The 23,995-nt window shown below is 35.6% G+C and overlaps 1 protein-coding gene across 3 annotated transcripts in view; it reads right to left on the bottom strand.

The window, feature by feature from the left end:
- LOC117326402 overlaps positions 1 to 23,967 on the bottom strand; it is a 32,240-nt gene extending 8,273 nt beyond the window's left edge. For 2 of the 3 annotated variants that reach the window (XM_033883152.1, XM_033883158.1), the window contains exons 1-27: positions 23,858 to 23,967; positions 22,869 to 22,993; positions 21,947 to 22,027; positions 19,301 to 19,582; positions 15,918 to 18,891; positions 15,401 to 15,597; positions 14,322 to 14,490; positions 13,844 to 13,947; positions 13,403 to 13,493; positions 11,405 to 12,972; positions 11,072 to 11,210; positions 10,385 to 10,480; positions 9,985 to 10,142; positions 9,309 to 9,491; positions 8,638 to 8,734; positions 8,179 to 8,325; positions 7,565 to 7,679; positions 7,171 to 7,276; positions 6,680 to 6,806; positions 5,441 to 5,600; positions 4,414 to 4,491; positions 3,964 to 4,050; positions 2,763 to 2,811; positions 2,558 to 2,635; positions 2,094 to 2,195; positions 732 to 815; positions 94 to 222 (exon numbers count right to left, since the gene is read on the bottom strand). In XM_033883152.1, the coding sequence (XP_033739043.1) occupies positions 94 to 222; positions 732 to 815; positions 2,094 to 2,195; positions 2,558 to 2,635; positions 2,763 to 2,811; positions 3,964 to 4,050; positions 4,414 to 4,491; positions 5,441 to 5,600; positions 6,680 to 6,806; positions 7,171 to 7,276; positions 7,565 to 7,679; positions 8,179 to 8,325; positions 8,638 to 8,734; positions 9,309 to 9,491; positions 9,985 to 10,142; positions 10,385 to 10,480; positions 11,072 to 11,210; positions 11,405 to 12,972; positions 13,403 to 13,493; positions 13,844 to 13,947; positions 14,322 to 14,490; positions 15,401 to 15,597; positions 15,918 to 18,891; positions 19,301 to 19,582; positions 21,947 to 22,027; positions 22,869 to 22,886 (7,419 nt within the window). In that variant the 5' untranslated portion in view covers positions 22,887 to 22,993; positions 23,858 to 23,967. The other variant, XM_033883165.1, reaches the window with a different exon arrangement.
- Positions 23,968 to 23,995: the final 28 nt, after the last annotated feature.

A 23,995-nucleotide genomic window follows, 5' to 3' on the forward strand; every position in this document is an offset into this window, starting at 1 on the left:
TACATTGACAGGAAATATTGAAACCAGGCCAAATTTCTTTCTTTTTACATTCTGTGAATCTGCATTCTTTTCTTAGAATACATTGATAACTACCACTAATGGTTCCCTATCTGATGTGGTGACACCATCACTAAGCCGTCCATCATAAAACAGTGTATTGGCCAGGTTACTGATGACTGGGTGACATCGGTACTGGGTACGCAGCACTGTTGGTGTGTGACCCTACAACAAATATAATAATCTTCAAATATATGAAGAGTTGTATTATAATCTTGTTTAATTCAAAGAAAATCAAAATGAACTTTATACATCAAACTATTTAAAGGACTCTGCTTTGCAGTATAATTAAAACATGGATACCTAATGTCGACAAAAATAAAGTCTTATGTGCTATCCTGCAATGAAAGTGTTGTTTCATGACATTTTACACATTTTTACACAATTTCTTCCTTTTCCTAATACCTAACCTTTCTTGGAACAGTTAATAAATGTTAGAGTTGTAAGAAAGGGATTGGTAACTTGACAGTAGTGAGTTGTAAGAAAGGGATTGGTAACTTAACAGCAGTGAGTTGTAAGAAAGGGATTGGTAACTTAACAGTAGTGAGTTGAAAGAAAGGGATTGGTAACTTAACAGTAGTGAGTTGTAAGAAAGGGATTGGTGACTTAACACTATTAAGTTGTAAGAAAGGGATTGGTGACTTAACCATATAATCCATTAAATCATATCCTACCATTTTCATTAGCCTGTCAAATAGTGTCTGTTCCAGGCCATTGTTGTGGGCTGCTTCAGATCCCTGGATGGTTGGGTCTAGTTGCTGTAAAGTAAATTGTGGCTAAGTATACATTAAATCATTCTTACATGTTATTCAACACTTCAAAGTAAATTGTGGCTAAGTATACATTAAATCATTCCTATATGTTATTCAACACTTCAAAGTAAATTGCGGCTAAGTACAGTCGAACCCACTTAATTTGAAATCGGATATGCAAAATGTTTAATTTAAAGTGAAATAAAATCCCCGTCCAAATGCCTTCTTTGTCTTTGTATTGTTTCATCGGTTATTTTGAAATCGGTTTATTTGAAAGGAAATTATTGCCCCCGGCAATGCTAAACCATTGTTTATGTATCGCTTCAATTGAAAGTCGCTACGACTGGCTTCGATTATATAATTTACCGACCATTACGGTATGTGCGTCCGATCAAAAGAGAGGTAAAAACGAAATTCTGATTAACACAATACAAATAAAGTATTACTTTTAATCATTGAATGCGTTCGTTATGTGCATGAATCTGTATGTTTATGAGTATACATTGAGGGACACAGCTTATTTTGGCTTCTGCTACATATACAGTATACATGTACAATGAAATTGACTCTCATTTAACTACACGCGAGACAATTACAAATGACAAGGCCATTATTAGGGAATTGACAGACAATGATAAGAACGTAACCAGAACAGTGATATTGACAACGACCCTCAAACAATTCGTGAAAATCCACTCAAACAATTCGTGAAAATCCATCTATCACCGACGCGCAGGTCCAATTTCAGACAGTAGTTCTTGGAAAGTTGTCTGGATGTACCGGAAACTGTTCTTCCGCGAACTCAACATAAACAAAAACAAGCAACAGTCGAAGACGTCTCCCGTCGAATTTAACATTATTTCTGATAAACTATGAAACTACTATCATTTTGGAACCGATTGTAAATACTGACTTAGTAAAATGTCGATTAACTATATTGAACAATGGTGTGTTGTTTGACGTAGTGCTTACTGAAATATGTCGGCAAAAGGCTGGATCCCGGTTATATTGAAAACCGGTTAATTTGAAGTATTTTTCCATTCCCCGAGCATTTCAATATAACCAGTTTCGACTGTATTGTGCAGAAAGTAGGAAGGATGTACTGACTGATAGACAAAAGCTGCCAATTACAATATTCCTGGTCAGGCGATGTCAATACTAGCAGGCTCCAAAAGTTTTATGAGAACAATTTAATGATTTTTTTATATTGAGTGATCTAGAAAATCTAGCTTATACCAAACAGCTAATAAATGGCAATTTCAAAACATAAACTGACACCAATACCTTTGGATCTCCTACCAGCAGGAGTTTCTCGCATCCGAACTTTGCAATAGGTAACATGGACGCTGGCTCTGTCATCTGACTGGACTCATCAAGTAGCACCACCTACAAAACAAACCACCAAAACAACAACTAAAATATCAGTGTCTGTCCCACATCACACAGTAAGTTTCCTTACCAGTAAACTAGATACAATTAAACATTCTGGGCCAATGGATTGGAGGAGGGTGATAGTATGTTACATTATATTCATTGGTTTTTTAATTAGTAATTTTAAAAAACCCACATCATTTATGTAACTTGGGAGAGTCCTACCATTAAAAAAAATCAAATATTTAGTTCCAATGACTACCATTTTACTGTATGTTTAGTACATGTATATAAAGTCTATATGTGGTAGTGTAGAACAGCTGTGTGTGCTACAGTAATTAGTGAGCTAAGTCCCTAAAGAGTTATATTGAACTTACAGGAAACGTCATCCGATCCAAGCTGAAAGCGGTACAGGAGGCACATGTCACTCCAACCACCCGTACTTTACTCAGTCTCTGTACAACAAACAGTATAACACAATACAGAAAGTTGACAACCACAAACAGTTATACATGGACATGTCATCGTCAATAATGTTTTAATAAAAACATTTTATATAATAATGTATAGTAATCACATTACCTTTTTATTTTCTCCTAGTCTGTGTTTTTCTATACTCTGGCGGACATTACTGCAAAAAGATATTATTGCAAAATGTAAATAATTTCTAGCCAAACTAAGCATTCAGGTTTCTTGTGCATAGACTATCTAAACAAGTTCTAAACAAAAAGAAAATACCCGACTATTGTTTCTTAAGCAAAAATTACAATTTGTAGGGTTGTAGGGACTGTAGGTACTTGATCTTCTAAAAATTAGCAGTGAAAACAACATCTTGCATGTATAAAGGGATACATGTATCTCCTCATCCCAAAATATGACCATACTTTCATGAACTTATGGACAGTTTGTCTGAATCTAATTCCCCTTAGTACATAGACAAAGGCAGCTTTCACTGTAAAAGTTTTTAAGCTTTTCCTTTACAAAACTGATTTTTGTGATATGGCCACTGGGTCCATATAACAGATTATAGTGCTGAAATTTTGCATAAAAAGTCCTTTAATGTGTATTTTGGAAAGAGCAATGTTCTAAAAGTAGACATAAGTGGCACATGAACTCTGAGTATAAAGAGTCATTGCACACTCAGCAGTGAAAATAATTGCATTTTAAACTTGAAAAAAATCCATTGGCAAAAAAAAAAAGACTGATCTTCTCTTTGCTTTTCCTTCTCTCTTATTAATCTGATAACAAGAACAAGTGGAACCTACATGTGAAGTTTGAGAAACATAACTTCTGTTCTTTTCAAGAAAAAGCAGTAACAAAATTCAATTTTCAAAATCTAAGATGGCTGATGTCAGCCATTTGTTTTTCTGATCAAAAAATCTATCTTGAATTGGCACAACTAGGTACCAAGGGGATCCTACACATAAGTTTGAGGAATATCCCTCGAATACTTTTCAAGAAATAGTGATAATTAACTTCAATTATCAAAATCCAAGATGGCCACCTGTCAGCCATTTTGTTTTTCTGGTCAAAAATCTAACTAGGGACCAAGGGAAACCTGCACACAAAGTTGGAAGAATTTTCTTCCCGGCACTTTCAAGAAATAGCGATAAAAGGATTGTTTACCAATGGACAGATGATAGGCCATGGGCTCAGGGCGATTTGAATAGCCCACCATCTCATAATGGTGGGCTGGGGAAAATTTAAAGCACAAAAATGTATTTGAAACCAAAACATGTTAAGTCAATGTCATATATGATTTCCATTTGATCCAACATCTCACTGTTTTTCTGAAGGTGTTAATTCTCCACTTCTAAGCATCTCTTGCAGATCCTTCAGTTCCTGACTTTCAGAGCCAGTGGCATGGACACTTAAAGAAAAAGACCATTTGGTAACAGCATACGAAATATTCACCATTGTTTAAAATTATCATCAGGAACATAATTTCTAACAAATTAATGATAAAGTGGTCAAATATGAATATACATGTATAAAGTGCAAACTGCTTAAAAAATATAATATTTCATATTGTCAACTTGAAAATACATGACAGTATTGATAATGTTTTAACAAAATGATCATGAGAATGTAGTTGTAATACCTTCCAATCTTCAAGTCACATAGAAAGTAAGCAAGCATGTGAAAAAGAATATGGGGCACTTATTAAGTCAAATACAGTCCACAACATCATTTAGCTGAGTAATATAGGATCCGCTGGATCTGCCAGCCTTACCTGAATGGTAAAACTGGCTTGGAAATTTTCTTTACACTTCCTACACGGACGAAGTCTTCAAATCCAATATCTAGCAAACTGGAAATGTTGAAATTAAAGGAATGTCAATAAGAAAGTTTGAACTACAAAGGCAATATTGACAGGATGTAACTGTATTTATCCCATAACTACGCTGGTTTCACGCCTGATTGAGCACATGATAAAGTAACAATATTTCATTGTTTTTGTTTACGGTGTGTAACCACTTTAAAAGCCTTCGATTTGTCATTTGTGACCTCCAACAATTCTGACTGGCCTACCTCTAGCCTTTGATAACGGACTACTTTTACTACTCTCACTTATTGTTGTTTCTCTTTCAAAAGAACAACATGGACATGTTTTGTGGAGTGGCCGGGGTCAACATTGGTATAACTGGGTGATAGGGGTGTCCTCATGGAAAGGTTGATTAATCTTTGGTTTGAGTCATACGATACCGTATCAAGATAAACAACCATCACTTGTTAAAGAACCTCTATTTATCCAGCAATAAATGTATTTCTGTTCAATAGAATCACCAACAAATACAATGACATTGTCCTGTAATAAGCCCACTTCCAACTTTGAGTCAGGAGTTATGTATTTGCCCTATATAGTATAGGTTAAATATTGTATACATAGAACTCTTTTCTAATACACACTGCAAAACATCTTAACCTGTTATTTATATACTAAGTTAGTGAAGCATAAAATGTAAGCAAATTAAGTGTTTGCAATATTCATTAAAGCATCCTTAGTTTCATAAATGCAAGCTTAATCTATGTACACCTGTATCACTAATTGTTAAATACTGAAGATATGGATGATACCTAACTCCTTAACTTGAGCAGACTCAGTTTCTATATCTGCTGCCAACAGTGTTCAACATGGAATAACTTCTTTTAATTACTGATTTAGGGTATGTGCTATATAAGAATTTCATGTCTACTAGTCAATATGTGTGAAGTTTGGTTAAGAGGTCAGAGGAAATTTAGGCCAGCGGTCTACCTACCTGAGTAAAATTCTGTCCACTGCCACGTTTGTAGTGGAGGATATAAGGATCTTCCATGGATAGGGGACACCAGGGGTGTAGCTGTCACTGACTTCAAACAGTCTGACTAGGAACAGCACGATCACAGACAGTAGGAAACTCTTCCCAGCCCCAAATACTCCTACAACATACAGTATACTATCACAGACAGTAGGAAACACTTCCCAGCCCAAAATACTCCTACAACATACGGTATACTATCACAGACAGTAGGAAACACTTCCCGCCCCAAATACTCCTATAACAACATACAGTATACTATCACAGACAGTAGGAAGCTCTTCCCAGCCCCAAATACTCCTACAACATATAGTATACTATCACAGATAGTAGGAAACTCTTCCCAGCCCCAAATACTCCTACAACAACATATAGTATACTATCACAGACAGTAGGAAACTCTTCCCAGCCCCAAATACCCCTACAACAACATACAGTATACTATCACAGACAGTAGGAAACTCTTCCCAGCCCCAAATACCCCTACAACAACATACAGTATACTATCACAGACAGTAGGAAACTCTTCCTGGTCACAAATACTCCTACAACAACATAAAGAGTACTATCACAGACAGTAGGAAACTCTTCCCAGCCCCAAATACTCCTACAACAACATATAGTATACTATCACAGACAGTAGGAAGCTCTTCCCAGCCCCAAATACCCCTACAACAACATACAGTATACTATCACAGACAGTAGGAAACTCTTCCCAGCCCCAAATACCCCTACAACAACATACAGTATACTATCACACACAGTAGGAAACTCTTCCTGGTCACAAATACTCCTACAACAACATAAAGAGTACTATCACAGACAGTAGGAAGCTCTTCCTGGTCCCAAATACTCCTATAACAACATACGGTATACTATCACAGACAGTAGGAAACTCTTCCCAGCCCCAAATACTCCTACAACAACATAACGAGTACTACCACAGACAGTAGGAAACTCTTCCAAGCCCCAAATACCCCTACAACAATATACAGTACTATCAAGAGATAGCAGGAACTCTATGACAAATTCTTATACAACAGTAAGAAAGGACCTAGGACACATTCTATAGTGATAAACACTAAGAAAGAAAGCAAGAAAGCTGAATTTAGAATTCTTGTTATTTGATAAAGAAAGCTAACATTATGCTAAAATTTTGAAAGTGGTTGAAAGTTCTATCTTTTACTTTGACACACCCACCGTGTATGAGAAGTACAGGGTCTTGTCCCTCAGCACCCCCACAAAACATGTTACACACTCTGATCAGGGCCTTGGTCTGGTCCGCGTTGAGGTTGAACCTCTGTATAAACTCCTCTGCTAGTTCCATCTGCAGATGGAGGAAATCGTGCATACAGCATCATACTATCAATGAACAAAATGCATTAATTTATAAGTGGTCTATTTAATATTCAAACTTAATATCAATATATCATGATTTTTTACACATGCAAATTTTCAGTTGCTTAGTCAGCTGATTCATACTTTACTGCATGATCAACATGTCAGAAATTTTAAATCCTAATCTGATTGTCTTCAATTGATATGTACCCGGTAAATCAGATGGTTGTAATACACATAATACTCTTAGTTGGCGCTTTATGTCAAGTTCAATTTTAAATACTTTGAATTTAAACATTTGCAATGCCAAATGATCTCACTAATCGCTGTATCTCACTGTAAATAATGCTTACAGTAGAAGTTTTTGTAGCAAACATGTTAGTTTCTGAGCCTGTTGTCCTCACTGGAGCCTTGAATCCACCATGCTGTGACGACTCTCTGTGACTCCCACTGGGATTTCTGGAAAACAAGATTTTGGATCATGACATAAAATTTTGTGTAAATGGTAAAACATGAAACTATATTACATACAGTAATATCGGATGCATAAATCATTGCTGTGAAGTGTGTTTTTTTAGTTGGTTTAGATTTTCATTGAAACTATTCTACAAATTGCAAAAGAACATTGTGCAGTGCAGATCTGTGACTTGACTTTAATCATAAACATTTCAATGAAGAAGGATACATATGTAGCAAACCCTGACAGATGTGACAAATGTATATTGAAGTGATTTAACTGTGAGGCACCTGTCTAGTATCCAAGGTAGTATAGGCACCGACATAGGGCTCATGTTGTCCTCGATGTTAGACAGATAGCACGACTCAGACGCAATGTTCCCAGCCAAAACAGCATGGCAGAATGCTGTAAAACACAACATCTAGTCTTTATTTGTTGATTTTTAATTAAACCTTCTATAAAATCAACATAATCAAATGAATTCTGAACACTAAAATAAACAATTCTTCTGAGCACTACAATAAAGGATTATCCTGAATACAACAATAAGAACAATTCTGCACATTATGATTTATTCTCCTAAATACTACAATAAAGTATTCCAGTAAAACATCTACAGTAGCACTGCAGCTCACTAAGGACTCCAGGTTTGCCAAAAAATTCCACACACAGTAATGATGGATTTAAAGTCTATATAATAAGCAGTTTTCGCTCTGGTTAAAAATATGCATGGAATTTATTTACTTTTGTAGTCCAGACCTGAGGTAGATAATTTAAGGAAACAGCTATAAGAACTGTTCTGAATATTATCAGACAAATCAGCTATACACTCAATGTTAACTCTGTCATTAGGAGAACATTTAGTATCATGGCCTGCTATAAGATCATGACCAGAGGAACCTACCATGGCTTGACCAGTTTGAGGGTGAAAATCCAGCCACTGCCTCTATTTCGACCTCATTCGCCGAGTTAGGGCCAAAGTAGACACTCTTTGCGAGAAAAGTTTGAGAAGGAAGGAAATTCAAGGTCGTAGATATGATCCAAAGATCGTCTGGAATGTTAAGTGTCATGTTCAACTTGCAATCATCACTTGACTTCAAACAAACTGTTTTAAACATAATAAAATATACCACAGATAATTCCAAAACTGATTTGACTCATCGTTTTAGATTAAACAATGCACTTATGAAATATGTATTATATGATGGTATCATTTTCAGAAGAAAGAAAGTATGTACATGCTTGGGTTTATGCTGTGACTTTCAAGTAAACAATGGAATACGTATTAATGCTATTCAGCCACTTCATTTTAAAAATACAACATTTGTTATACTGTGAAGTTCCATAGACAGTGTATAGAAACCTTTGGAGTATAAGGAGGAGGTATCCTTCTTGGAGAGCTTAATGTACAGCTTCTTTTTGTCCTGATTTGTCTGTCCATACTTCTTTTTCACCCAGTTCTATTAAAGCAGAGAAAACACTGGTAATTTCAATTTCTACCAAGTTTAAAAAAACTAGTAGAATAATGTATGATGAGATTTCAGCACAAATTTTACCATGTTATGTGAGGTAACAACAGATATATGTCCATATTTTACATGTGTAATAATGTACTGTACATTCATATTATGAATATAATGATAATTTAAAAAATCTATTTAAAATTGTCATTGAATATTGAGATGTAATGTGAATAATAATATATCCAATTACATATGTGATTATGTGGAAAAAAATCTGAATAAAAAAAAAAGAGAAAGATTTCCGAACAAAAAAAAAAAAAATATTAAATACCAAAATAAACAAAAAGTAAAAACCTATCCAGTTTCCAAAAAATTGATTGATAGATGACACCATGCCATAACACTCCTATCAAATTTGACAGGCGTATAAAAATTGCATATATCCCAGTACATGCACCAATTTTGTTTTGCAATGCAGGTTTCTATATAAACAGTAATAGTGAGTGTTAATGTCACCATTAAACTAAATACAACACACAAGGAAAAAACCTCTGATGAAGCCAGTACTTACCGGAACACCTTGTTTGAAGTGGGACGTAAAGTCTGCTTTTTTTATAAGCTCACACTCGCAGTAGAGCATAAGGTGGTTCCCTCTCATGTAAGTATTGATACTGCTGGCTTCACACAACTTAAGTTTATTAGCACCAGAGGCAGAGGTTCTCATCCCTCCTGACTGGTCCACCCACTGGAAATACTGTACAACACACAATATGTTCATTATTATAAATGATAATATAACTATCAATTGAGGGCATCAGATCTCAACTTCAGTTTAAACAAGAGTTGTCAGAAGGCAACACTGCTTGCCGAGTTGGTTGGAAAACAGAATCATTTTTTTAAAAGCAGGTCAAAGATCACGGTCAAGGTCAGCAGGTCTGCAAATGTAGTACCAATGGAAAGTCTTGTGACAAGGAACAAACGTCATGTATGAAACACCATCTCATACTACATACTGTGGCCAAGGCAAAAGATTTATTAAAGTAAAATAGGTCAAAATTAATGTCAGCCGGTCTGCCAATGTAGTACCAATGGAAATGTCGCAAGGAACACGCGTCAAATACCTCAGCTGTATCCTCATTAGTATTGATACAACACTACTTTATAAAATCTTTAACCTAGCTGTCTATGGATGATGCCAATGCTACTAGCTTTACTCCTTACGAATTAAAAAGTAAGTTTGTTCCTACCTTACATTGCTTGTTCCGAGCAGCATTACAAGCAAAGAAGAAACGGCCTTTGTTGTTTCCTGCCTTTTTCACTTGAATCATCTTTGAGGGCACACCACACTGACAGCTTGGGTTAGTGCTTGCCTGATTCATAGAGGCTGACTTGTTCCCTAGAGGACCTAAACAGCAAGTTAAGTATATTGAAGTATTATCCCATCTATTGACTTCAGATTCAATACATAATGCATTCAATAGCAGATTTACGGCTGGACAACAATATTTAGGTATTACATGTATTGTATTACAAACCCTCAATTTATAGCCTGAATTTGTTCTGCTTTTTTACTTGAGATACTTTCAATGTTGATATGATTCTGAAAAATTATCAAAACAAACATTAACTGATCAATGATGAATTCACCTGAGGGTTGAGATGGGATGTAGTTGGAGATATCTGCCATTGCCAATGTATGGTGATACCGCTGGGCCAGGCCAAACAGGATTATGTTCAAGTGTTCTGAAGAGAGTCCAGTTTGAAAAATTATTTTAAATCTGTTTCACTGATGAAGTTTTATATTTTCTTCAACAGGGTTTTTGTGGAAACAGGGAAGAAAAAATCAAACAGTCTTTGAAATTATCTGGTATAAATGTGTTACTTTATAACCTGTGTCTACATTCTAGTTTCTTAATTAATTTTTAATACTTGTATGTAACAATTTGATATCCATTTCATCATAAATATTTAATATTTTTCAGTACAAACAATATGGCTACTGAGGCCTCTCCTAGCAAGAAAAATGATCATTTCACACCTAATTAAATATATAACTGATAGAAAATTATAAGCGACACTGAAAGTGACAGACATCTATGAATGTACATTATATAAACAAGCTAATGCTGCAATAAGGTATTGATATTATCCAGATATGTTGTTCAGTCATAATGGGACAGGCACAAGTAAATCTGGATGTGCTTTGTCCATATAAAACAAAGGAATACATTAAGGTGACAAACTGTAATGATTATGACTACTGTTTGATACATTTGAGAAGAGGTTTGTTCCCCTAGACAAACCATAAATGTTCACACTAGTTGTCGTGGGTACCTCTGAGAACAGCAATGAGGACCTGTTTGTAAACAGCTACGTTGGGAAAGTTCACAGTGATGCTGAGCTCACGTAGGGGAACCGGATTACTGTCTACCTCTTCCTTACTGGCGAATTGTAACTCTCCACTGAGGTTCCGCTACAACATAACACATATACAATGTACCATATACAGAATCAAATCTGTTACATCACAGCTACAATTTACGTAAATCCACCGTAAAAATGATCAGTGTTATAGGTTTAATTTTGTTATTTATATGCTCAGAATTCAGATTCTTTCTCCCCTACTAACAAATTCCTAGCTCCATCAAACCGATATAAAAATCTTACCTTGGATACCTTCAGAACATGTGCTACCAGACCTAAACTGGGCAATGGGCTTCGGAACTTCTTCATAGTATTCTGTCTAGACAATCCTTCACAGTTTGTAGCTTCTTGACTAGAGGCAGAGACATGCTTTGATGTAGTTGTTGCTGTCTTCTCTGTGATTACATGTTTAGATCTTGAAGGTATGACATCCAGTTTGTTCACATTTGTCAGTGCAGTACTGGAAAGGGGAGCTATGTGTAAATCAGGTTTGGCATGGATTTGTTGTGATAGACTTGAGCAATCAGTCATGTCTTCCATGTCTAAGTCAAAATCATCCATCAACACACCCTGGCAGATAATTTCCTCTGTGGAGGAGACCTTTGTATCATCTGGTATGACACGATTCAGCATACAGTCGGTGACCAGTGGTGACATGGTTTGTTGCTGTGTATCTTGTAATGGTATGTATGGCTTCTGAACAGTAGATGCAAGTTTTTCTGATTTCTGATAATTTGATGTGTTTGAAACAAATTTATTGTAAGATAGCTGACCGGAGTTCTCAGATATTTTTTTACATGGATCATTAACAGATGGCAACTTTTGAGAGACACTTCTGAAGCACACTCTATCTTCGAGTTTCCTTGAATTGAATTGTTCATCAAATGAACCATCAAATATCAACTCATCATCTTGATCCTCATCCATTATAAATTTACCCCATTTTGAGCCGTTACCTCCCTCGGCTCCGGATGGAACTTTGTCCTCACACGTCGTTGTTAATTTAAAATCAGTTTTATTCCTTGGCCTGAGATCACCATTATCACCACTTTCTAGGCTATACAACGGGTCCTCCTGAGGAAGGCCAATATGAGGTTTGGACTGACCTCTGTGATAATCGGTCAATGTGAAGGATAACTCAAGATCACTGCTACCTACTGAACTAAGACTGAGGTGTAAATCAGCATTTTTATCTAAGGAACACTTATCTCTTATCAACTGTTCTCCATTACTGTTGTTCTCAGTATATTCTTCATCCAGAATGTCAAGCTGTGAATCCAGGTATGGCTGTTTGATATATTTTGTATCGTCCGTTTGGAATTCAGAGTCTATACTAGCAGGAGTGTCATTTTGAGTCTCTGAGTCAACACTAGTGGGTATATTCTTTAGATCCCTCATGTCCTCATTTGCAGGAATGTCCTTTTGTACTCTGAGCTCCTTTTTAGAGGGAGAAAAGTATTTAGAAGTGTAACTAGTATGCGTATATAAATCTTGGAAAGGTTTACACTTCAGAGATGTTTTTTCTCTACCAGTTTTTTCAACCGCATGTTTATCTAAATGATTACAAAATGTGCTCACTTTGAAATCAGAATCACAGTTCATCATGTTCCTTTTCTCCTTGAACATATTGCCATAGGTAGGACTCTCAGCCTCAAATGGAATTCTGTTTGACTTGGACGGATCATCACGTAGACCACAGCCAGGAGTAAACACACTGGGGCCAGATTCATCACTTAAATGATGACTTGTGAAGTCCTCAACTGTAGCTTGATGTCTGCTGCCAATTTGTGTGGTCCTATTAATGTCTATATCTGTAATATTGTGTCAGTAATATCAGATGAAGTATCTTCTACTGAATACAAACATGTATATAATCAGGAAAACAGGGACCAAGACAGAAATAATACTTTTGTATAGAAAAAAGTATTAATAAAAATGTCAGGTATTTATTATCTTAAATTCCTAAGAACTTTCTAGTAAGTATACAACAAAGAATTTTGTCCAACTGTCCAATATCATGTTTTTGCTTTCATGATCAGTCATGTTTTACACACTCTGGCTATAGTAGAGCTGGTAAAAGATTCTGGAAGGTGTTACAAGATCACATTTTACATTAGCCTTTCTTCATTAATTGATCATATCTAAAGGTCTGATAACTGATCTTAAATATCCGACAGATTCCCAGGATCCCAGCACTAAAGGATAGTATGGAAAGGTAAAGACTTTCACAGGAGACATTACCTGGGACATTAACACTGTCATCACAGACACCTTTATAACTACAAGGACTTTCACTGGCTGTAGGAACATGTTGGTATGGTGAATCAGGTATCTGTAACATAAGAATATCAGTGTTATGGTATGGTATTGAGTGATGAAATGATGCAGTTATAGACAAAGGGAAAATAACTTTGTTATAGTAATTTATTCATTGGAACTCTTATGTAATCTGAGATAAAGTTGTGATCGAATAAAAGAAGGTAAAATGGAAGCACATGCTGTTGCTGCCTCTACACAATTCCCCATTAATCCGAACGTTAACATGTACATGTGTTTAATTTTTTGCAATTATTTTCAATGATATAGAAACATTTATAAAATATGTGATGATTTATTTCCACTGTCATAATAAGTCACAAAAGATAAAAAAAACTAAGAGGTATATTTGTCTACATATCTTACCTTTATATCCTGTGCATTAAACAAGGTGTTTATGTCCACAAGTTTGGGTTTACCCACATTCCAATCTATGAATAGACTATGGTCATCCTGATCCGTCAAAAATCCTGTTGAAACGAAAATCAAAAACCCTTTTAAATTCAGTTACCAGTATAAATATTGGTATCTGTATTTCTGTTGCTATATACAGTTAAACCTGTCTAATTCAACAATTTTAGGAACTGGAAATTTTGGTCAGATTGAGGACCTTTTCGGAATATACATGTCTCACTTGGTAGTATCTGTTGCAGAGAAAGTAAATCTATAATTTTCAATACATAAAGTTTTGGTTATATTACACTAAATCTACAAATGAAATATTCATATAAATGTTATTTGAATAATTATATTGTATTCATTTCACTAGAATACTTATATTTTCCAATAGTTTGAATATATTGTCACCTAAGATTTTATTAATGACCAGTTTGATGACTCTTACTGGTATTTTCTAGAGTCTGACTAGGAGAAAAGTTAGTCCTCAGGTCCTCTGTGACCGACAGGGAAGGTGACCTCATGTCACTGTAGTCTAGTCCTGATACAGAGGTTCTTCTGGCCATGCCTCCACTGACACTACCCCTCACTTTGTACTGTTGAAGTCTCTGGGTTGCCTTCAACATACACATCAACAGTTAATGATGTATTATTATCAAGATGACCTTTTTTTCAAAACAGTGCTTTATTACATTACACTGGTAAAGGGAAAAGCATTGGCAGTTATTCTAACACCTGACTATTGTTCACCAACTTCCAGGCTATAGTCAACAATGGTAACAGAGGGAGAGGGAAGCGACATCTATGTCGTGGTTTGCACTTTTTCAAATGTCTCATAACATCATGAAAAACCACATGGAACGTCTGATATGCTGATCTTATTACTTAGCCATTGATTTGTATATAGATGCCTACACTTAAATTTAAAACCAGAATAAGTTGTACCAAACCAGGGAAGAAATTACAATTCGGCCTGTCTACTAATTTTACTTCCCCTCGTCAGTTTTCATATAAACATGGTTTCACTTAATATTTATGTATTTTAAGTACATCATTTTACCTTACACATTTAATAAAGCATTGTGGTAAAAATTGCCCCTTTTGGCCCCACCCCTTATCCTCCTGGTGGGCTAGCCCCATCAATTGTAAAATTTTGAATCCCCACCATTCTATGGACGCTATCTGTTAAATATGAGTTAATTCCATAGCTTAGTTCCAAAGAAGACATTTACATAAAAATATAGCCAAATTGGCCCATTTTGGCCATGCCCCAGAGCCCCTTGGCAGCCCAGCCCCACCATTTGAACAATTTTTAATCCCCATCACCTAAGGATGCTTTCAGTCAAAATAGGTTAAATTAAAATCAGCAGTTATAGGAAGAAGTTGTTTTAAGAAATTGTTGATGGATGGATGAGAGACGGGGTACAATGTACACCACAGTATGACAATAGCTCATGTTGGTCATTAGGACGATATAAATGTATCCTCTAATATCTTTCCCAGTTAATTAATCATTATTCAAATCACATTTTCAATTGGCCCTGGCTCTGCCCTGTCCACGAAGGGATCTTCTTGATCTGTGGAAGAGACATACGCAGCTGTTGTTTTGGACATCACACTGGATCGTCTTAGAAGCTTTGATGGGTGTGGCAAGGGTTCTTCTGTCATATTGAACTTCTCCATAACTGCTGAATGTTTTCTATATTGAGTAGATTGCATGGGTTCTGTATAAAATAACAATATATGTTCCTGTCAATGCAATATATTATGAAAGCTTTACTTTTGCCCGATTTCTATTTGTATCAAAATATTCAGTCTTACTTAATAAATTTGTTAGCCTGCATTCAAATTAGGTCTAGTGACTTTCAAAAAATAAAAAGAATGAAAAACACATGAAAAAATGTCACTTCTACTTCAGTAATCAATTGACATTTCCTTTATCTAAATTAGATTTGTCTGTTCTATAAAAAGATGCCTTAGATTTGTCTGTTCTATAAAAAGATGCCTACTTATAATCATATGGAGTGTCTGTCATACAACTGACCTGTAAAAGATAGTTGTTCTTGTGTTGTTCTAACAACATTGGTGTCATAGTGATGGATCATTCCACTGCCTGGCACTATCTTACCCCAGGAGTTTTCTGAGAGATGGCGAACAAGGCTGGGACTTGTGTTCTCTACACAGTTATGGTTTAACCCCGGTGAAGATGTATTTCTTCCAAACTCATTGTTGACAGATTCAGTCTGGCTCACACTCTCACTACTTTCCCGCAGCAGGGACAGTTCACTGGATGGTAATGAATCAGGTTTCAAAAGACTTTCCAATTGCGACTCGGAGACATCACATGGTGTACAATCATGAGGACTGGTTTCAGACCTTACTGGTTTTAACTCATCCTTACATTGATGTTTAGCGTTAGTCTCTGGAATGATATTAGTGATGTCTCGCATTACATCAGAATGCTGTACTATGTTTTTGCTGGTAGTTTCTGGACATGACACAATGATCTTGGGGAACTCCTGATTTGATGAATGTGGGCTTATTACAGTTTGTTTTGTTTGCCAAGAACTCACATCTAGCTCGCTGCTCTCCAATCTACCCTCTGCAGACGACAACGAAGAAAATGTGACTGAATCTGGACTGAAGTGGAGGTCATTTAAGCTGTTGACGTGCTCACTGGTTACAGAATGTACATTTAACACATCAGGACTGTGAGCACATTCTTCAGTTTTGGGAGATCGAGAAGCATTGACCTTAAATGTTTGACAGTGCCTAATTTCCAAAGAGTTCTTTCCACTTGATCCAGTAAGCTGAATATAAGGTGTTGATGAATCACTTTTACCAGGGTTTTCAGCTTTATCTGACCATTTAGCCTTCCCTTCATTGTGACAGTCTAGCATTTCTTTGGAACTTTCTTCATATGAACCAGTAAGTTGAATGTTAGTCCCTAATGAATCAATTTCCCCAGAATTTTCTGGTTTGTTTGTCCATTCATTCTTCATTTCCACTACCTGGCCCTGCTTGGACCAACAGGCCCCTGAAGCTTGTTCCTGTTGAAATTGACAGCTCTTCGAAGACTGTTCCTGTAGTGACCGAGAACCTTCCAAAGCTTGTTCATGTTGTGACTGAGAACCCTCCAAAGCTTGTTCATGTTGTGACTGACAGCTCTTCAAAGACTGCTCATGTTGAGAAAGACAGCCCTCCAAAGCTTGTTCATGTTGTGACTGACAGCCATCTAAATTTTGTTCATGCTGAGACCGAGAACCCTCCAAATCTTGTTCCTGTTGTGACCAAAAATCCTCCAAACTTTGGTCCTGCTGTAACTGATTCTCCACCAAACCTTGGTCTTGCTGTGACCGATTCTCCACCAAACATTGGTCTTGCTGTGACCGATTCTCCACCAAACCTTGGTCTTTCTGTGACTGATTCGAATTCTCCACCAAACCTTGGTCTTGGTCCTGCTGTGACAGACTGTTCTCCCCTTCTTGGTCTTGCTTTATATTTTGTTTTTGGTAAACATCAGTGCTATTAGAACTATGTATGTTACTCTCATCATCACTGTTGGATACCTCAGACAAAGGAGAAAAGCTTATGAGAAAGCTGCCTTGCTGTGCTACATCAATGTTATCAACTTCGAGATCATCATCTGATGAATCTGGTCTGTCTTTTCTACTACAATCATACTCTGCTGTCAACTGTTTGTCAATACTCTCATCTCTCATTTCTTCATTCGAACAAATATCTTGGAATGAGCTTTCAAAGTCATGTTGTTCTATTTCCTGTTTAGAAACACTTCCCTCTTCAGTCTTTTCTTGTGTAAATAAATCACTCTTGTGACAGGCTTTCACATTTATGCTGTCTTGTGAAGGAAGAATATCCTCTTGGTAAGTACTTTTTATGTCCTGATTTTTCTCCCTTTGTTTCGCCCACACATCTCCTTCACTGTTGCATTGTTTAAATTTCGTGTTGGCTATAAAATCCTCTGGTATAAGCTGTGTTTTAGAACCCGAGTGATTGTCTGACTGTTGGTGTTTGTCTCTACTCTCAGAAGGACCTGTTAAGGAAAAATCAAAATCACTACAGGAGTCCTGCATTTTCCCATTACATGAAGTTTTCACATCAGCTTCATCCTGAATTTCTTTATGGTAATTTACAGATGCAGGATTATTCTGTACAGAAAATTGTATTCCAGAAGCACTTTGATGTATATTTGTTGCTGCGGTTTTGTGAACATGAGGTTCAGGATAACAGGTTTTATCTGTATGGCACTCTGACGAAGAAGATAAACACATTGATAAGGCTGAACTGTCTTGTGATGTGTGTTTATTCTGAATTCCATCTGCTGCCTGTATAGGCTCTTTATCTCTTGATTTCACAAGAAGAGCCATGATTTGTGAAGCACTTCTTTTAATAGCTGTATTGGGTCCAGTATTTGTGTCACTGATGAGGATTTTTGAAGATATCTTTTGTTTATTATCAATAACAGCACATGCATAACTGGCAAATCCGGAACCTTTTTTGTCATAACTAGTCTGGTCCTTTTGCATGTTTCTGTCACTAAAATTTGTTGTCCTAGAATAGATCTTTGAAGTCACATTTTGATGATTTGATTTAGTTCCATTCAGTAACTGTCTATTAGATCCTCCTTCTGCATTCCTTGGAGAATCACCTTTACGTCCAAGTCTACCTGCACCAAAACTTGACCATGGGGAAGAACGAAGTGACAATATACCGGGAGATTCATCACAAGTAAGCCGGTCTAATAGAGGAGAATCATTCTTTGTGCTTGCCCTCTGATCAATAGGACTACCAAATGATGGTCCAGTGTTTGCTTTCAAACCTGAAGAATACGTGGACACAGACTCAGATTCGTGTATACTATCTGAGGGCTTGGCAGCACCCATTCTACTGTATAGACTGAGGATGTCAACAGCATCAGGGTTCCTCTCACCGGAATCAGTCTGACCCTCATCCACATCCAGTCTGGGCTGCTTGATCATCCGTGGTGGAACAAACCCCTGAAGAAAAATGCCTTGAATGCACTTCTTACACATGTACAGTAGTCATACCAAATGTTTCATGTAACTTGACAGATTTTATTACTGTCGATGTGATAAACACAACACATCGTGTTATGTCTCATTTTCTGTAGCTATTCTGGGCTATTAAGCTATCTGAATCGGGTTGTTAAAAAATATATAGAAAAGCAATGACACTTGAAACTTTCATGTGCCCAAGCATGTGAAATTGCTTTAATCAGTCCTTTCAAAATTTCAGTGTATTTATATTTCATGTTATACAGTATCATATGATCAGATTTTTAATATAAAAGGAGAGAGATGTTAATTGATAAAGGTATGATTAATTTATATGAGTATGATTAATTTATATGAGTCTATTGACTGAATAAACAAATTCTAAAATTACCGTTTTTCTTCTTTTAATACCCGCCCGTATAGACAGGCGTGCTCCTGTTCCAACAGAGGCAGTGGGTACCTTTGGTACTTTTGGATGAACTTGGACAACAGGTTGTTCCCTGAAACTAGCCTGGCCACAGGGATCTTGGATCTGTCCATGGTCAACACCGCTTTTTATTTCCTCTATAAGAATCAGGTAGCGATCACTTTCCAGTTGTTCTCCGGACACAATGGCTTCAGGCTTGATGTGTATTGTGTCGATCTTTGTCTTTTTGTCATCATACAAGATGGCCTAACAAGTATATGTGAAAAAAAAAATATATCAAAACATTCTATGGTAGGAAACCAAAACTGACATTTATAGCAGCAATTCAAAATAGATTTTTACACTACATTCTATCAAGAGTTTCCATGGTATACCACACTTATTAAGTGAAAGGGGAAGTTTATTTTAAGCAGGCCTAGACGGGAGATGTTTGGGGAGATGTCCCTAAAAATCAGTACTTTGTCAGGTCAATGTTAAAAGGACAAATTGAGTTTCAGGTTTTTGTGTTCAGGTCAAAGGTCAAATAGACATTACAATCAGTGTTGCCATTTTGGTACATCAGATACAGTCATTTTCCTTGTGTCATCAACAGCATACAGACTTAGCAATAACATACCACACTAGTTGATCATGAGATAGGCTTTGGATGCATGAGACTGACAACACAAATACTATACCTCCAACTTCATTCAAAGTGGCGGATTCAATATGTGTTAGAACAAGAGTACCTTAGGGTGGAACAATAAAATCCTTTCAAATGCCATGTAGTGTTAAAAACTATCTTGCAACAAAATAAGATTTGCATCACCCTATGAGTGGCTAGCTGGCATGCTATAAATCTCACCCTTCACTACAAAGTCAATCTTCAATTTTTCACCTTTCACTACAAAGTCTATCTTCAATTTTCTAACAGTTTGAGGAAAACAAGTATTAAGTCAAAAAGTCTTATTAAATCAAAAAGTCTTAAACTCATTAAATACAACTTAATATCATGATTATAAATTATCCTACCAAGTTTCAAAGAAATCAATAGAAAACCATAGAAGATCTTCGGACAAAATTCAACTAACAGTTCTAAACAAGCATTCTGTGAGTATTGCTAAACCAATACATGTCCCCTACCGGTGCCCTCAAGTTAAAACTTTAGCCAAATTTGAGTAAAATAGTTTAGCCAAAACTGAAACATGATCATTTTATAAAAAATAATTTCATTCCAAACAATGTGTAAATTCAACTCTATTGGGTTGAATAAACAATGTTTCCTACCCCTAAAAGATATTCAGGTATTCTTTTTGTATGTCTACTGTACAGAGTAAAAGAATCTAAAGTGAATTTAAAGTGAAATATGTAATAACAGCCTTTGATTGAAATATAAACATGATTCTGCATAGCACAGCATAGTAATACACTGATTTAAACCAAAACTTTAACCTCAATACAGCAATAAAAGAATCTAATTTTTAAAAGTGAATTTAAAGTGAAATATGTAATAACAGCCTTTGATTGAAATATAAACATGATTCTGCATAGCACAGCATAGTAGTACACTGATTTTATTCCAAAACTTTAACCTCAAGAATACAGAGAAAACAGTTAAGTCCATAATTTCAAAAAATGACACTAATGTTTTCATTTTTAACTGTACAAAAGTAATGCCACACACCCAAAGAACCTCTATGCAAAGAATCAGCATTCTAATACCATTATTAAGTGAATGGTGTGCCATTATAAAACTTTAACCAAAACTTTAACCTCAAGAATACAGCAAAAACAGTTAAGTCCATAATATGGCAAAAATTTCGAAAAAAAAAAGAAAATATTTCTTTTCATTTTTAACTGTACAAAAGTAATGCCACACACCCAAAGAACCTCTATGCAAAGAATCAGCATCCTTATACCATTATTAAGTGAATGGTGTGCCATTATAAAACTTTAACCTGAGGAATACAGAGAAAAAAGTTAAGTTCATATTCTAAATATGCCAAAAATTTCAAAAAAAGAAAATATTTTTTTCAGTTTTAACCTTACAAAAGAAATGCCACACACCCAAAGAACCTCTATACAAAGAATCAGCATCCTAATACCATTATTAAGTGAATGGTGTGCCATTATAAAACTTTAACCAAAACTTTAACCGGACGGACAGACAGTGGCACAACCTATATATAGTCCCCCCGGTTTCACCGGTAGGGGACTAATAAACAAAGGGCAATTACTAACTTTTGCAAATGTAATCCAATCAAAATTCTTTTCTGGGAAACACAGCAATATATCATGATTACAAATTCTACAACATTTCAAAGAAATCAATAAAAAAAATGATGTCCAGACAAAAAAAAATAAAAATCGAAATAAACAAATGGTAATAACTTATACAAAAATTGTTGAATCAAAATTTTTGTATGGGTATTAAAACTTCATTTTATGATTACTGGTATATATAATGTATCAAAGAAGTTGGTCAAAAAAATATAGGAGGAAACTGTCAAACAAACAAAAGTTTATGCTGAAAAGACCACACCATACCATAATACACCTGTAAAAGACAGGCATATAAAAATGTGTCAAACAGATATCAATTATCACACTGGTACTACTTCCATTACTTACTCGGGTACCAGGAGTCAAAATCTTCAACACTCCATCATGCCATGTTTTTGCTTTCTTTTGTTTTTGATGAGTATACAGCACCTGCAGAAAATATATACATATTATATAAATGCTCACAAAATTCGCAGGTTTTATATATACATGTGTATTGATTCAGAATTATCCATTATATGAAAAAAAAAAAGTTATTTGTTGACAGTATCAAGAGCTTGTGAGGCTTGCTTCCATGTTCCTCAACATATTCATATCAGGATAATATGATGATAATCAACACAGTCCTAAAAACTAGTAGGTAGAAAACACATGGATATCAATAAATATGAAGCAATGAGCATTGAATTATAACATGATCACATGTACCATATTTTTTCAACTTCAAACTTTAAATTTGTATGGTAATAACTTAAGGCCATCATGCAGCTATGTATGTACCTTCTAATATACATCAACTTTTGTTTATAAGGCCCATTGGAATTTTTGTGTTTTTAATTTTCACAAGAATTTTATGTTTTTGATCACCATTTAATAGCCCTAATGACATTTTCAGTGTTGATGGGCTGTTAAAAATGTGATAATAATTGTGTTTTTGTTGAATAAGAGGGCTGTCAAAAATGAAATAATTGTGTTTTTGTTTATAAGGAGACTGATAAGAATGCAATATTTTGTTTTAAATGAGAGGGTTGTTAATAATGTAATAATTATTGTGTTTTTGTTTAATAAGAGACATGCATATATGGTGTATGCAAATCAAAGAAGCTATTGTGAACAGTTAAAAAAAACAGTTAAAAGGGATTTCCCACCTTTCTCCTTTGCTAAAAACACAGTAATATAAATTTATAAGCAATAAGATGTTTATTGGTAGCATTAATGCCATTTTGATATAAGTTATTAAGGTTCTGATGTTATGATTATCCAAACCTACAACACACTCCGTGTCCATCACAAGAGAAAATATTGTAGAATCAACTGCAGGTTATCCATCTTCAAGAGTTTTGACCACCTTCCAAATAGTTCCAATTCTTTGCTTTATAAATGATGAATGGCAATCTGAAAATAAATCAGATAAAGATTAAACAAGAGGCCCAGAGGGCCTGCATCGCTCACCTGGACATCTCAACAAAGTATGGCAAAATACCCCTGATTTCAGTTAAATTTCAAATATTTTCCTACTTTTGAAATATCTCCCCCAATAATGGTTCAAACTACAAGTTGACTAAATCCTGTCGTTCTGGAAAAAGAAAGTTGAAATCGTCCCAGATCTTGTCGATATATGGCTGCATACAAACTTTTATCAAATTATGTTAATATTTACTAGAGTTATCGTGTTCACAAGGTCTTACCGTCTAATAATGATATTTTTACAAAGGGCAATAACTCTTAAGTTACTGTCGAATAATTTCCATTTTGAACTTGTCCGAAATCCTGCAGCTGTCAATAGGTATATGGCTGCATACAGTTTTATCAAACTTGATTGATATTTACTCAAGTTATCGTGTTCACAACGGTAATTGTTGACGGACGAACGCCGGGCGCCATGATATAGCCTTTGGACCAGGTAAACTAATATATACAGTAGCCATTTCATATGAATGTAGTTTAATGTTTGTAGCAAAACAAAAATCATCTAATTCATCAACATGCATATGTTAATTGGTATAACTTTGCCAAGTAAATCCAAAAGGGTCTTTCTTCTTGATGTTCCCCAATGGATCAAGCCCCTTTCAACTTTTGTTATGAATTATAGGCTTGATGCAGTGCATGTGTGACTGGGTTACATTTGTACACGGACTTTAAGAGACAGATTATTTTAGAGCACGATAGCCTGTTCTTGTTGGCCTACTGGCAATGGCACTAATCGATTTGGCACATCCTTTTACATATGCGGCACATAGGCTGCATATATATACTTACTGTCAAAATTACAAAATCTTTATCTTCACAAGAAAAATATACTCTTTCGTTCGTCGTAGTCGCAGACTAAAGTCGGGTTCGTATGAATGTAATTACCGCCATTTTTTACGCTGGAATTGTCATAATGGCGCTTGATTT

This window comes from Pecten maximus, chromosome 1 (genome assembly GCF_902652985.1).
Source record: "Pecten maximus chromosome 1, xPecMax1.1, whole genome shotgun sequence".
Classification (NCBI taxonomy): Eukaryota; Metazoa; Mollusca; class Bivalvia; order Pectinida; family Pectinidae; genus Pecten; species Pecten maximus.